This window comes from Fibroporia radiculosa (genome assembly GCF_000313525.1).
Source record: "Fibroporia radiculosa TFFH 294 genomic supercontigs, scaffold1521, whole genome shotgun sequence".
NCBI lineage: Eukaryota > Fungi > Basidiomycota > Agaricomycetes > Polyporales > Fibroporiaceae > Fibroporia > Fibroporia radiculosa.
The window spans coordinates 25,048-40,176 of record NW_012133307.1 but is presented as its reverse complement, the minus strand read 5'-3'; the positions used below and the strand labels follow the sequence as shown (position 1 = coordinate 40,176).

The 15,129-nt window shown below is 51.0% G+C and overlaps 5 protein-coding genes across 5 annotated transcripts; 3 read left to right on the top strand and 2 right to left on the bottom strand.

Moving 5' to 3' along the window:
* Positions 1–185: 185 nt before the first annotated feature.
* On the bottom strand, positions 186–5,889 carry FIBRA_02942 (uncharacterized protein; the record flags this gene model as incomplete). Its single annotated transcript, XM_012324789.1, has 16 exons — positions 186–599; positions 654–885; positions 942–1,571; positions 1,620–1,761; positions 1,808–2,093; positions 2,141–2,302; positions 2,359–2,567; positions 2,620–2,788; positions 2,839–3,093; positions 3,143–3,324; positions 3,376–3,588; positions 3,638–3,739; positions 3,786–4,125; positions 4,182–5,075; positions 5,128–5,373; positions 5,428–5,889. The coding sequence occupies 16 exons, from the start codon at positions 5,887–5,889 to the stop codon at positions 186–188; spliced, it is 4,938 nt and encodes a 1,645-aa protein (XP_012180179.1).
* A 670-nt stretch (positions 5,890–6,559) lies between these two features.
* On the bottom strand, positions 6,560–8,443 carry FIBRA_02941 (uncharacterized protein; the record flags this gene model as incomplete). The annotated part of the gene is made up of 10 exons (XM_012324788.1): positions 6,560–6,699; positions 6,756–6,878; positions 6,929–6,992; positions 7,047–7,325; positions 7,373–7,462; positions 7,514–7,645; positions 7,699–7,840; positions 7,897–8,087; positions 8,146–8,302; positions 8,352–8,443. The coding sequence occupies 10 exons, from the start codon at positions 8,441–8,443 to the stop codon at positions 6,560–6,562; spliced, it is 1,410 nt and encodes a 469-aa protein (XP_012180178.1).
* A 664-nt stretch (positions 8,444–9,107) lies between these two features.
* On the top strand, positions 9,108–10,187 carry FIBRA_02940 (uncharacterized protein; the record flags this gene model as incomplete). Its single annotated transcript, XM_012324787.1, has 6 exons — positions 9,108–9,194; positions 9,248–9,368; positions 9,422–9,564; positions 9,631–9,747; positions 9,801–9,901; positions 9,959–10,187. 6 exons carry the CDS (start codon positions 9,108–9,110, stop codon positions 10,185–10,187), a joined length of 798 nt encoding a protein of 265 aa, XP_012180177.1.
* Positions 10,188–11,076: 889 nt separating this feature from the next.
* FIBRA_02939 (uncharacterized protein) lies at positions 11,077–12,578 on the top strand (the record flags this gene model as incomplete). Its single annotated transcript, XM_012324786.1, has 7 exons — positions 11,077–11,273; positions 11,334–11,529; positions 11,592–11,748; positions 11,798–11,855; positions 11,906–12,177; positions 12,236–12,385; positions 12,439–12,578. 7 exons carry the CDS (start codon positions 11,077–11,079, stop codon positions 12,576–12,578), a joined length of 1,170 nt encoding a protein of 389 aa, XP_012180176.1.
* Positions 12,579–13,788: 1,210 nt separating this feature from the next.
* On the top strand, positions 13,789–14,865 carry FIBRA_02938 (uncharacterized protein; the record flags this gene model as incomplete). Its single annotated transcript, XM_012324785.1, has 4 exons — positions 13,789–14,054; positions 14,103–14,127; positions 14,179–14,321; positions 14,373–14,865. 4 exons carry the CDS (start codon positions 13,789–13,791, stop codon positions 14,863–14,865), a joined length of 927 nt encoding a protein of 308 aa, XP_012180175.1.
* Positions 14,866–15,129: the final 264 nt, after the last annotated feature.

Here is a 15,129-nt window from a genome sequence, read left to right as displayed (position 1 = left end):
GACGACTACACACGGTGGCGGCTATCACCGGACCAGCCCATCCTCAATCTCGTAGGTGCAGCGTGGACTAGTAGAAAACAAGGAGATTATTACACTATCAAACAAACGCGAACACCTTCTACATAAAAGTGTACAGACAAAGTGGGTTAGCTACATACTGTCTATAGAACTGACGTCTCCATCAGCTACGAGTCTCCATCGCCTTTCGCGACGTTCGCCTTTCTCCGCCCCCGCGTACCAGGCTTCCGCCCTCTCGGTGCCCCAGTTCCCTCCCCTTTGCGTTTTCGACCGCGACCAGATGTATGTGGGGGGACTGGTGTCCCAAGATCATCGTCTCCGGCTTCTCCGCCGTTGCCGAGCCCAGATTGCATCGGGCCTGAGTGACCGAAGAATTCATCGCCCTCCTCATTCCATAAATCTCGGACAGCAGACCCATTCGCCTGCGCCGCATCCGCAGGCTTCTTGCTTTTGCTCTTAGATGAAGTGCTATTACCGCTGTCCAGGCTTGCCAACTGATCTTCATTGAGCAATAGCTGGACGATCTCGCTTGGCTTAGTCACGTCGGTGAAGTTTTTGTTGCCCACGACAATGTCTTGCACCTAAACCAAAGACTATTAGATAAATGGACAACGATGAGCTGCTATGAAACTCACATCTTTTTTGACTCTCGCAAGTTGGACAATGCGTTCATCAATAGTGCCTTTGGTAATTAATCGATATACCGTTACTTGACGAGTCTGCCCGAGACGATGTGCACGATCCATAGCCTGAGCATCGTTTGACGGGTTCCAATCGTGGTCATAAAACACAACTGTATCAGCTGCCGTCAAGTTGATACCAAGACCACCGGCACGTGTACTGAGGAGGAACACAAAGATATCCGGCCTGATGAACATTTCGGTCAGTGAAGGCGCTGTTGTTTAATTTCTGAACTCCTATACCTAGTTTGCCACTCCATGACCATGTCGCGCCGATCTTCCAGCTTGGATGAACCATCCAGTCGCAAGTATTTATACTGGCGGTAGATGAGATACTCCTCCATCAGGTCCATCATACGCGTCATTTGGAAATAGACCAGTACACGATGGTCGCCAGCCTTGAGTTCGTGAAGCAGAGAGTCTAGCCGAGCGAGCTTGGCAGAATCGTAAATCAGCCTCTTAGCTTCGGGAACCTGCATTGCTGACAATGGTAATTGATCTGGGGACGAGCTGCCGACAAGGCCAGATACATGCAAGCCAGGAAGCCGTCGCTCATACAACGAGCAAGCTACTTCAGACTCCCATAAATTAGGTGGTACGCCATATAGAGCCAAAGATTCCATCGGCGATTCGAGCAATTGTGCTTGACGATCGACAAACACACGATCCGCGCAAGACATCGAAATAGGCGGAGCTACCGTCGGAGGTATGAACCACTTCAAGTCTCTCCGAGATAGACAAGATAATTGCCATGCAGACGCCGAAATTGTCCCCAGGGTCGAAATACCTTCAGCATGTTCAAGATTCCTGAAGTTGACTCGCTGGGCTACCTGGTACGGGCAATGAGCGATATTTGCTATGAATGTTGGATCGCTGCCATCGCAGATTAGATCAGTTTATGAGCGTAGGCAGAGTCCTCACCATTGATAGATATCGTCGTCTCGGCATCTGTTTTCAATTTGCGAGACGGAGATCTGCCTCTGAATCAGATGAGACGTATGCAAGACATGAGCCTCGCTTGGGGACATGTCAATGAATCGCAAGAATCCGAACGCGGAATTCCCTATAGGCGGATTAGCTCAGCACATCCCATCTTTCATGATACACACCTTCGTCATAGAACGATCGATGAATCCATTCAGTGGACCAAACATTTTTCAACGTTGAGAGTCGCATTGTGTCAGACACAGCGTCCGTGTCATCCTGTGACACGCCTAGAAGTCTACCCTCGTGGTACAACAGCTTCGGGATAGCGAACTCGATAGGATTGCGAGACGAATAGGCAAGTTGGATTAGATCGCCTTCACGATTCAAAGGCCCCGATCGCCCAAACTCGGAGAATGAGAATGGTGCTACCACGTCTGCACGCTCGAACAGCTCGGGATGATTGCAGACCTACAAAATGTCAAAATCACACAGGGAAATAAGTAGGGGAGACTGACCTTGCGAAACTGCATCACCAAATTCATCAGTGACCGGGCAGAATCTGCATCGCCAATATTGGCGGCCTTCTCCAGAAGGTCAGCTACCGACACATTAGCAAGCAAAGCTTTGTAAAGGGCCCGTTGGCGTGCACTAAGATCCACATAAATATCGACCTCAATCTAGCGGCGACAATACAACTTCAATTAAGAAGCATGATAAGAGCATCACAACGAACCTTGTCACTGAGCTCATTCTGCACATGGCGTTTGACTCGGCGTAACATAAATGGTTTAAGGATCATATGCAGTCGCCGCAGCTGATGCTCATTTAGTCGACTTCCCTTATTCTCAGCAGCGTTTTCAATATCCTTTGAAAACCACTCATTGAATTCATCGTGCGAGTCGAATAAGCTGGGCATAATGAAGTGCAACAGCGCCCATAATTCTACCAAGAAGTTAGACACAAATATGCGTAAGATATATATAAATGTGCAGACCTTGCATTGAATTCTGAATCGGTGTTCCTGTAAGGAGCAGGCGATTGCGGCATTGAAAGCCCAATAACGTCTTCCATCGAGCGCTAGAAGAATTCTTGATGTTTTGTGCTTCGTCCAATATCATATATTGCCACTTGACACGTTGGAAGTACTGTTGATCTTGGGTAACCTAACAACCAAAAGTGAGTGACGATGCTTCTTCGAACTTGACATACTGACCAGTTGATAACTAGTAATAAGAACGTGGAAAGGGGCATCTTGATCGTAGCTGATCTCCTTCTTGTTCCAAAACTTCCGCAGTGTAGCACGATCTTTGACATTTCCCCAATATGGAAGAGCTTTCAGACGAGGCACGAATCTGGTAATCTCTTGCTGCCAGTTGTGAAGCGTCGAAGCTGGAGACACAACAAGGAATGGTCCCCAGATATCGTGATGCTCAGCCAGATAGGCTAACAGTGAGATCGATTGCACTGTCTAGAACTAAATGAGTGGGAGCATTGTTCCGCTTACCACATCAACTCACCTTTCCCAGACCCATCTCGTCTGCAAGAATGCCGTTGATACCCTGCTCGTATAAGGTGGCTAACCAATTCAAACCCTTCAGTTGATATTCCTTGAGCGTAGCCATCAACATGTTGGGCTGCTTAATGGTAAGCTCTCCAGTAAATGAGGTGGGGTTCTGGAAGTTCAGCTCGTCCGAATCCACTTTAAGGAGAGTTAGCCAAAGGAAGTACATCACACCAAGAATGCGCTTACAATCAACGAGAGGCGTAGCTGTCGACCCAGAACCCATACCTTCTACATCTTCATCTGCATGGATGTGAGCTTGTCGCTTGGCGAGTTTCAACGCTTCGTTCGTTTTCCGTTCCAGTGCAGTCTGAGTGTCAAAGTCCTGCGCTTTTCGCTTGGCAGCAACGATTGCGGCTTGGGCATTATGCCTCGCATGTCGATGTATGTTTGTTTGATCCTCTATAGCACAGTTGGAATTGAATGCACGAGAGTTACCGCGACCGCTTACCATCGTCGAAGTCAATGTCCCGTAATGCATTCCCATCAACGTCACCAAGTTCGGCACCCGCAGGAACATGTGCTTGCATGGAATCTCCTTCCAGCTCCGCAGCTGCGAAATTTAGACACAAGTCACATTGAGCGATGAAAAGGCTTACTCTTAAGTTTGTTACCAACGAAGTGGCTATACAGCTCAGTCTGGCTAATCAAAAACTCTAGCTTGCGTGCTTGTCGTGCAGCCTCTCGCTTCTCCTCTTCAACCTTGGCTCGATCAATTGCTTCTTTCTGCTCACGCTTCCGTACATCGCGCTCCTCCTTCTCATTCTTCTTCCAGAATACTAGCATCTCGCGCATCAGCCGCTTGCCCTTTGCTTGTACATCCTTAACCGCTTTGGCGCTCCTAACAACGGGTTTCCGAGCCTGCATAGAGCACAGTGTCGCAACGCGTTTGGTCTGCGTTTGTCTTGACAGGTAGCCTTGTGCATGATATTTGTATACCTGTTCATCACTTGATAAATAATGAATGATCTGCGAACCGAAATCATATGACGCACCTTAGCCACATCCCTCCGAGCAATATTAGTCCAGACTTTGCGCTGAGCATCCTCAAGTGTCCGCACGCGTTTGAGCATGGAAGCGTCGTCAACCTTCTTTGCCCGCTTTAGTGGAGGGATGGACTCGTCTAATTCATAGACCGTAGCAGAAACTGCTGTGAGAGCGGGCGATGCCGGTCGCGAACCAACAGGTGTTGAGTCTCCAGCGATGGAGCCCGCAGCGGAGCCAATACCTAAGTGCTCCTGCGTCTGGGGTGGCAAAGTGTCGAATTTCTTTCGAGTACCAAGTCTCTTGCGTGGCTTTGGAATAATCGAAACACTGTCCACACTCTCTTCTCGCTGAATCTGCTTGCCCCTACCCTTGCTTCTTGCGGACGCTAGCTTTGGTGCGGGAGACGGGATGAATTGCCCTCCAGGAATACGATCGATCAGAGAGGACTCCAACTCGTCCGCCGCATCTGCTGCGTCTGCTGCATCTTTCATAACTTTGCGCTTTTTGTGGGCGGGCATGGTCTTAGAGATGGGAATGTCCATCTCGCTTCCTGAATCGGAAATTGTATACGCTGCAGGCCGCTTGCCAGTGTCCTTCCCTTTGCCCTTGCCTTTGCCCTTGTGCCTCGTGGAGCCTCCAAGCACAGATTCTTCTAATTCACGTGCAGCGTCCTCGGCATTATTTCCATAATGCCGTCTGTGATTATCCATATGGCCAACGTCAGACCGCAGGGCATCATAGCTGTCCATAGGCTGCAGAGAAGGAGAAGCGGGGCGCAAAGCTGACATGTACCCGTCGTCAACGATAGGTTGGGGAGGAGGCGGAGGCGGCGGCGGAGGTATACGAGCTATGCGCTGCCTGTACGCATGTGACATATGATACGCCGTAATTGAATCACGTTCCTTACATTCCCGGTAAGAATTCTACTAGGATAAACGTCTGACATTGACTTACAATTATCCATCGAGAGAACCAAGCGTCCACCTGTTTCTGTCGTTTGTGGGACTCTATAACATAGTTACCAAGCTCCGCCAACCATACTTCTTCGCAGTCCTCGAGATCAGTAGAAGTAAGGCGAGACTCTTCCTCAGTTTGCTCCGGCGCCATCTCTTCCATGGATGGCTCAGGCTCATGGGCCTCAGAGGCGGGTGTGTGATTGCGGTGTTGCTGTCGCGTGCGAAGCGGATATCGTCGTGATTGCTATTAAGATATGGCCTCGGTGTCAAGGGATAGTAGGATAGTGATGTCACGTACACGTTTTTGGCCAGGGGGCTGATAATCGTCGTCGTCATCTGCAATTTTCCGCTTCTTCCTGCCGTGACCCTCGACAAATCCTTCTTTGAAACGGGAGGTTGCCGACCCATTATTCGATAATGTCGGCGACAATGGTGTTTGCTCTTCGCGATCCGGATAGTAGTTGCCTCCTGGACCCAAAGGAAAAATGTCACCCTGTACCCATTCACCAGTATAAGGATCCCAACCTCCTGCTCCGTGATATGTTGCAGGCTGATACGCTAATCCGCGCGGAACTGGCGGTGGCTCGTGATCATGGAGAGCTCTTGCATGTGCATAGTGAAGCTGTGGCGGAGGAGAGACGACTGGCATCAGAGGAGACTGTCTAGCTGGCACTGGTTCAGAAGGTGAGGGTACAGAAGGCGTAGGTGCGGGTATATGGGGAGGAACTGGGTCATCATTGAGAATGTGTTTGAGGGACATAACAGATGGAGGTGCGAAAGGACAGCGACTAGGATATATCAGAGGACAAAAGACAAGAGTCTTCACGCAAGCCTGATCCTCTCACACAGCCTGGCGCTTGCGGGACTGTTGAGTGACCGCGCTGTGGCGGTGGTCCCCTCTGAGAAGCGCAAAGTAGGCTGCCACCCCGCGAGAGGCGATGACTGAAGACAAAACAGTCAGAGTTCAGGGAGCAGTGGGGGAAGAGGCTGGAGGCGGTCGAGGGCGACGAGAGGAAGAAGAGCGGGGCAGTGATAAAGGGCCGGGGCCTGAGTGTGTACGGCTAAGCCGCAAACTGGCCAGCATGCCATGTCTCATTGGATTTTGGTGTTGCTACAAATATGACAACTGCCGCTTTTGGTCATCTCTATCCTCATCCGAGCTTCGTGTCACGCCGTGACTCCCCGCCGCGGCGGGCTCGGCAGCGTCACAACCCTCAGGCTCCTCGTCGCTCCCCGCGAAGGCCCCGACGAAAGCATGTAGTACGAACGTCTGCGCCATGTTCTCATCATTGTGCGATATCGTTCAGGAGCGTCTTCCTTGAGCCCGATGTACGGTGACAAAGTAATGCCTGCATGCCTGCGTCTTCGTCATAATATCTAGCTATAACACCAATAATCTCACTAGTGTACCAAGGTGACAACACACGTATCTACGGGTCATCGGGACCCAGCATCAACTCCGGCCGGACTTTCTCATCAAACTCCTCCGGCGTAAGCAAACCCAACGCCACTGTAGCTTGCTTCAATGTCGTGCCCTCCTTATGTGCCTTTTTCGCGCACTTAGCCACGTCTAGAAGATCCTTCCGATCAGCGGTGGAAGATGCGCACAAAAACAATAGGACGCACTGTCGTAGCCTAAATGACTGTTCAAGATCGTTGCCAACATCAAAGACTCGTTCAGCAACGTGTTGATCCGCTTCTCATTTGCCTGAATGCCAACGACACAATTCTTAGTGAACGAGCGCGAGCCTGCAATAGTTCAGCCTGAAATAGCACGGTTTTATGCGCGACAAACATACCATCTGCCAACAACCGGATGCTCTGTAAAACGTTCTTGATCATAACCGGCTTGAAGACATTCAGCTGCACAAGCAGAGGTCAGACAATAACAGTTCAAGACAATCACGCGAGGTTTACCTCAAATTGACCACTAGCACCTGCTACGCTAACCGCGGTCTGGTTGCCGATGACCTGCGCCGCGACCATGGTCAGCGCCTCGCACTGCGTAGGATTAACCTTTCCGGGCATAATACTGCTACCAGGCTCGTTCTCGGGCAGACTGAGCTCGCCGAAGCCGCAGCGAGGACCAGAGCCAAGGAACCGGATGTCATTGGCGATCTTCATGAACGAGCATGCCAGAACATTCAGCGCTCCATGCGCCTCAACAAGAGCGTCGTGCGACGCAAGCGCTTCGAACTACCTTCATCGTTAGGATGAAAACCATAAGACATAGTATGGTGTACCTTGTTCGGAGCTGTCTTGAACTCAAGCCCAGTGATCTTTGAGATCTCCGCCGCAACCTTGACGTCAAAGCCCTTCTTGGTGTTGAGCCCCTACACTGTGACTTTGAGTGCGGCTCACTTAGTAATTGCTATTTTACTCACGGTTCCCACTGCAGTACCTCCTTGCGCCAAAAAGCTTAGCCGTGGGAGAACAGCTTGAACTCGCTCAATTCCATTGGACACTTGCTCGACATATCCACTGAATTCTTGACCCAGCGTCAAAGGTGTGGCATCCTGACATTAAGATTAATGAGGGGGATCGTGTTTGGACGAGAACGGATCCAAACCTGCAAGTGCGTACGACCAATCTTGATAATATTAGCAAAGGCCTTTGCCTTTTCGTCAAGAGCATCTCTCAACTCGACCAAAGCAGGCAGCAAGGAGTGATTAATTTCGGTGACAGCTGCAATATGCATTGCTGTAGGGAAGCTAGAGTCACACAAAACAGTGAGAATACGGCACCGTTCAATGAGACGGCCACATACGTATCATTGCTGCTCTGGCTCATGTTAACATGATCGTTGGGATGAACAGGTTTCTTAGAACCCAGTTGTCCTCCGAGCATCTCAATCGCGCGGTTTGAGATGACCTCGTTGACATTCATATTGCTCTGGGTTCCACTGCCAGTTTGGAACACCACAAGTGGGAAATGATCAATGAGCGTTCCCGAGATGACCTGTACGCGACGTTGGTCATTAAGGTAGAAGTGCCAGACTCAGCCCGTCGACGCTGACCTCGTCTGCAGCTTGCTGGATCGCACCACCAATCTTAGGGTCCAAACCATAGCCGACATTCACGATCGCGGAGGCTTTCTTGAGGACGCCAAACGCCTTAATGAGGGGTGGTGGCAAGCGTTCTGTCGGACCACCAATATCAAAGTTCTGCAGTGAGCTGGTATAATGTGAGCAACACTGCTTGTATGTGGAATCGACAAACGCACCGCTGGGTCTGCGCTCCCCAGTATCTGTCTGCAGGAACCTGGAGTTCGCCGAAAGTGTCGCGTTCTACACGGTGTTTCTGATCGGCCTGCATACTTGGATGAGCGCTACCCGAGCCTTGATAAGAGTGCACTCGCCATGATAATCGAAGACGAGGAGAAAAGCCTAGGAGCGGGTGTCCTTCGGGCAGAGCTCAGCTGCAAACGCCGACGAGAAGGTGCACAATCACATGAGCAATCGACGTCACCCGCCAGAGGTGCTTCTCACTCACAAATTGTGTTCGTGCAATCTGGACGCGCATGCTAACCACGGCAACGTCGCAAGAGACCTTCTACAACGAGGAAATAAGGTGTGAGCGTTTGCTCGTGTTCGTTTGCCACGTCCGAGACATGATTTTGGAACGCTGCCGCGGATGACTCCGGCGAAGCTCCCGACTTACTCCGTTCCTCACTCATCTTTCCTGCACGCCCTGACACATCTCAGCAATAGCTGCATGTCGGGATGGTCATCCGCGGAAGAATGCAACGAGGCCAAACTCGAAAGGGCTCTGAGCAGAGCATATCATAACGCCGACAGCCCGACGACTCTGCATTGAACACGTCGGGTTACTACGCAGGTTCACGCGTCATAGACCATGAAGTCACGAGAGGACATAGAGCGGAATTCACGTGGAACGCGGCTCTCCAGGTTTGCTGCTCTCCCAGGCACTTCAATTCAGGGCAACGCTTACACCTGTGGTACTAGCACCAAAGGCCAACATGTCCAGCGTCGCGTCGCAAGTTATCCTCCACCCCATCGTTTCGCAATCTCTCAAGGTCCTTGGCACCAACCTTGGGCGAGACAAGGTCTGCAGCACTTCAATCACGCCGTCTCTGCCGCTCACCCGTGTACCCTGCAGCTCTACCGCGCCATACAATACTTTTCGCGCTTCCTGTCGTGGTATCTACTCGTCAAAGGGTATAAAATTGAAGCTGCACGATGGAATGCACTCAAGAATCATCTTGCATTGGGAAGAAAGCGTACGTGATACTGTCTTGAGTGCCGGCCTAAGCTGAGGGCCACGCCTGGGAAGTTATGCGACTTGGAAAGCCCGTTGAGCACTTGCAGGCCGCTTTGCGTGCCTCCCAGTCCACCGGTGAGATAGCAGAGCAAATCACGACCATCTGCCGTCAGGTTGGCTATTTTGGATATCTCACTTACGACGCTCTGGTTTGGGTATGTATGACTGAGCCCATTACCGTCATTCTGCTATTCCCTGTTCTTAAATGCTACCCATTTTAGGCTAACACTGTCAAGTTCTTCAACCTCAAGCCCTCTACTGCACAGAAGGTTGGGAAGAATGCCAATAGGTTTTGGCTAGCGGGGATTCTCTTCAGCATTGCGCATGGTCTGTTCAAAGTCAGTCTCACTTTCTTCGTCTGTCTTTTCTCACCCGAACATCATTTCGAAAGGCGGGGAGGATAGCAAACGAGGTTAGCAAGCTGCGCAGTGGACACCTCACTGACAAAGGCGAAAATGTCGACCGCGAGGTCAAACGAAACGCGCTTCGAGTGTGGGTCCATGTTCATTGAATATTGTGATCGAGTTAGTCATATTGACTCGCTTCTAGTGCCCGAGAGGCGACCCGACAGCAATTCACCATCGATATTCTAGACTTATGGATTCCGGCAAGTAATCTGGGCCTGACTAACTTGAACGACGGTGTACTTGGTATATTCGGGTTAGTGTCTTCCGTATCTGGACCGTCGACCGAAAAACTGAGCGAGCGTTATGTTTCTAGCCTCATAACCTCCCTCATTGCCTTTCGACAACAGTGGATTGCGGTGACCAGCAAGTAGGATGAGTTTTTGAGCCAGCTGTAGAAGTACTACTGCTGTCAATTTATTCCTATGAAGTAAACATATACATATATTGTATATTTATATTCATGAGATGCTTGGTTGGGACAACACAACTTAGCACGCCAAGCGTACGCTGACTTCGTGCAAAATATTGATTTAGAGCGCCGGCTTCATGTCTCCGGTTTCTCCCTCTAACCATCTTTGGCGGTAAGTGTTGGTGTTGGAGAGCACCGGCACCATTCTCTTGACTGTTGTCATGACGGGACATCGGTACCCTGCTGTCGCTCGTGTCGTAACCGAAAGTATTCCGCCCGCATCGCCGCCATGGGCTCTGGACCTGTACTGAACCCATCAGGGATACCATGATTAGGCTTTGCGTGGTTTTGAAATGAATGTAGCATCGAAGACATTCTACGCACTAGTGTAGCATGCATTCCTGTACAGCCTTATACTTGTCTCTGCACTGCCAGGCAACTGAGAATACTCGGCCAGTCGCACAGTCGGCAAATTCTTGGCATCCCAAATATTCTGAAAGTGAGAGATGGATTACGCTGCCAGAGAACACAAGCAGACCTTTCACGATGGGATCACACTCTTTGAGTGCTTTAGCCTTGGCCGTCTTCATCAAAGTCTCCTCTTCTCGGCGTGAGAGCGCATTCATAGTGTGTCGAGCTGCACGAAGCCTGCTACTGTCAAGATTTTCTGGTTCTGGGGACCAAGTACAGAGTGCTTCAAGACCGCCGTGACGAGTGTACGGACAGGTGATCGGCGAGCGCGACGACTTCCCGTTTTGGCATTCCGGGCGCTCCGCAACGGAATAGCAACTCGACCTTGGCTCGACCGAATATCGTTGACTCTGCGTCCGCTGGGGTTTCCGGTGTCTTTCATGTCTCGTCCAGCTTGCTCGTTACGCTCCTTCCTTCGTGCCTCGAGTGCGAGAAGTTTTCCTCGAAATGTTCGAACACTAGCAACCCCTTCGTCATCCAAAACGAGCTTTAGTCAGACTCTCGCTGAGGGGCCTGCATTAGACGACTTCATCGCTGGCAACGTCTCAGATAGAGTGGTTCTTGGGAACACAACTGGGTTAGCTCTGTCAGTTCGTCCTCTATATTGCTCTATTTACGCAGTATATTACATTGTTAGGCCTCGCCTTCCATCGTATCTCAAGACGTCTATTCCTAAGGGCGCATCCTTCTCTAAGATCAAGAGCGACTTGCGGGGACTGGGCCTACACACAGTATGCGAGGAGGCCCGCTGCCCAAATATTGGTGACTGCTGGGGCGGAAAGGAGGGTGCAACTCCGGAGGAGGGACGCAGGGCTGCTACGGCCACTATTATGGTCCGTTATTCCATCTACATTGCAGCTTTGGTATCCTATCAACGCATGACGTTTCTACATAGCTAATGGGGGATACATGTACGCGAGGATGTCGTTTCTGCTCAGTGAAGACTTCCCGAGCACCACCACCTCTGGACCCCCACGAACCAGAAAATACTGCAGAAGCCATTAGCCGGTGGGGACTGGGGTACATTGTGCTCACGAGCGTTGACCGAGATGGTTCGTGTCGGTGCATGTTGATGCCTCATCATTCTTACAAGTCAAGCAGATCTCTCCGACGGTGGCGCGCACCATTTCGCGGAGACAATTATGAAGATCAAGCAGAAGTGAGTGCGAACAGTGGTCTCCACTGGACTATATTAATATGATGTGCCAGAGCGCCCCAAATTCTTGTGGAGGCATTAACAGGAGATTTTGCGGGATCGCTTGCTCAGGTATCTGTCGTCGCGAAGTCCGGATTAGATGTTTATGCACACAATGTCGAGACCGTTGAGGCCTTGACGCCATTCGTTCGCGATCGTCGCGCCACATTTAGACAGAGTCTAAGTGTCCTTGAGCACGCAAAGAAGGAGGGTGTGAGAATCACGAAGACAAGCATCATGCTTGGAGTCGGGGAAAACGAGGAGCAGGTGATGGATGCTTTACGCGGTGCGTATTCGTCTTGTAGCAGCATTGCCGGTGTGCTGATTTCGGACTACGCTATTAGAGCTGCGGAACATCGACGTCGACGTCGTCACATTCGGGCAGTACATGCGTCCGACGAAGCGACACATGAAGGTCGACCGCTATGTGACGCCTACCGAATTTGACCGATGGAAACATGTTGCTGAAGATATGGGGTTCCTCTATGTCGCGAGTGGGCCGCTTGTGCGGAGCAGCTATAAGGCATGTATTCGTCACGAGTCGCAGGGCTCGACGCTAAACCATCAGATCTACAGGCTGGAGAGTATTTCATCGAGAACGTATTGCGAGGGAAGGCGACAGAACGGAGGACAACCCAGCTTGCTAATGGCGAGGCCCTCGACGACAAACTTTCGAGTATCTCATAGAGTAGATGGTAGTGCACATGAGGATATCCAAAAAGACTGCCGTTTACGGCCTTGAGGGCAGCCACCGGAATTTGCCGCATTGTATTGATGGCAACTCAAAGTGTGAACTTTATTTTTCCTTCCAGTCCACCGACCACAAAACACATCGCCAGTCCCATCCTCGGCCCACACTCGTCTTTCAAAAATGGTGAGCCGATGTTCAAACGCAGATACGCAGGTATATGCTAATGAGGTCTCAGGATTCATCAAAAGCCCCCGTCAAGCTCGCAACTGTCGTGAAGGTCTTCTGCCCATTCTATAGTGTTTGATTTGCGCAAGCTCTGAACTGGCTGTGGCATTATTCACTAGGTCCTTGGTCGTACTGGTTCGCGTGGTGGTGTCACACAAGTCCGTGTTGAGTTCATGGACGACCCAAGCCGGACGATTATCCGTAACGTGAAGGGGCCTGTCCGAGAGAAGGACATCTTGGCCCTCTTAGAGAGTGAGCGTGAAGCTCGGTGCGTTCATTTGTTGCATTGTAGCTTGGATCACTGAGCGATAGCGCATTTTTCTAGTCGTCTCCGCTGAAGCCGCACCCGTCGCTGTTCCCTTTCCATCTTTAGGCATTAGTTATATTTGTATGACCATGCGAATGTCATCCACATGAGGACTTGCCGCGCCCTATATCACGATTGTATTGTTGCTCTATTTGGTGCAGACTACCCAGGGAGAACTGCAGGCGTGATTCATTGCATGAATGGAGGTCGGCCGCATCGAGATGCCTTCATCTCCGAGACCCTGTGGCCAGAGAGATCCGAACGATACTGAACGTTTGCTAAGCTGGCTTCCCGGATGGACACAATGCCAGTGTTCGGCAGCCCTTGTCTGGCGTCCAACCTGGCGTGTGGTCCGCAGCGAGCGTTCGGCGATAGTGGCGTACAGGGTGCCTCGTTGCCCCGAACCAAATTGCAGCCTGCAGCGATGCCCCTGGCCGTTGTTTCCCTGCAGATGTCTTTCTGGTAGCCTGGGATCGCAGCAAGCGTGCTTTTGTGCCTGAACTCAGCGGAGAGTCGTTACCCGAGATGGCGCCCTTCACGCTCGTCATTCGATCCGGGCTATTTCATCGCTACTAATACACCTCGCGCCCGATCACGCTTGCCCGTCAGCGGGCAGCGCCATAAGTACTAGTAAGACGCTTTAATCTCTCCAATCCCTTCTCTTTCTCCCCAAAATGTCTCGCAAAGCAGCATATGCTACACTTCTCACTCGGGCTTCCTATTTGCCTGGTGCTCTAGTTCTCCATTACTGCCTGATATCCGTGGGCTCTAAATACCCCCTGGTCGTAATGGTCACTCCAAGCCTCCCCCAAGACGCTCGAGATGTTCTGAAGAAGAGGGGCATACTCATCGTCGACGTGGACCATCTTCAACCGGAGAAGGGGACCCACAAACTTGAGGAGCACGATTTGAGATTTGGAGATACTTGGACGAAACTTAGGTTCGTAGATGCCCTTTGCGGCCTCCTGAGAGCTAACACACCGCATAGAGCATTTGAACTGACTCAATACGATGTGCGTCTTAGTTGACGGGTTCACTGACGAGCTGACTCACCGCGAAATTAGCGTGTCGTCCTTCTGGATTGCGACATGATTGTCATGAAAAACATGGACGAGTTGATGGAGCTAGCCTTGCCTAGTGACTGGATTGCGGCTGCGCATGTTTGTGCGTGCAACCCGCGCAGGCTGCCACACTATCCTGCCGACTGGTGAGAGCCATTCCTACGCTAGAAATAAGTTCTTCCGACACAGTTCCACAGGATCCCTAAGAATTGCGCACATACCCCGATGGTGCATCCCACCGCTCTCAGCTCGCCTCCGATCATCTCCGAGTCAAGTCCTCGTCCATATGGTCTGCTTAACTCCGGTACGGTCGTCCTTACTCCGTCCATGCCCCTCTCCGGCAGCATCAAGCACTTTTTATCGACATCTCCGCTTGTCCCGACCTTTTCTTTTCCCGATCAGGATCTCCTCGCCGCTTTCTTCAAGGGAAGGTGGAGGCCCCTGCCTTGGTGTTATAACGCTCTCAAGTCGTTGCGTATCATTCACAAGCCGATGTGGCGTGACGAAGAGATCAGATGTTTACATTATATATTTAACGACAAACCTTGGAATCATCCACCCGGAACGGGCGGCGAGTCCGAGGAGGTCAACCGGTGGTGGTGGGATAGATACGAGAAGCTCGGCAAGGAGATGCGAAGAGCCGATAGTAAAGGATGGGAGCTGGTATCGTCCAACGTGACACTGCACTAACCGCAGAGAGAACTTTAGATTGGACGTAGAAGAGCTGCATGAAATTTGTGCCCGTTAGATAGATTCCGCCCTACCTACTGCCTGCAATAATTGGGCTGTGTATGATCCTTCGTAACCTGCGCATGTGATAGACTAATGTTAGAGCAGACCCAACAGAGAGCATCAACGGAGATAGGAAGCATGTGTGGGCGCTCGGTCGTTCTTGGTTGACATGGTTGTTTGGACCTCGTCGACAGCTCGAGCAAATTCCAAATTGGTATATCG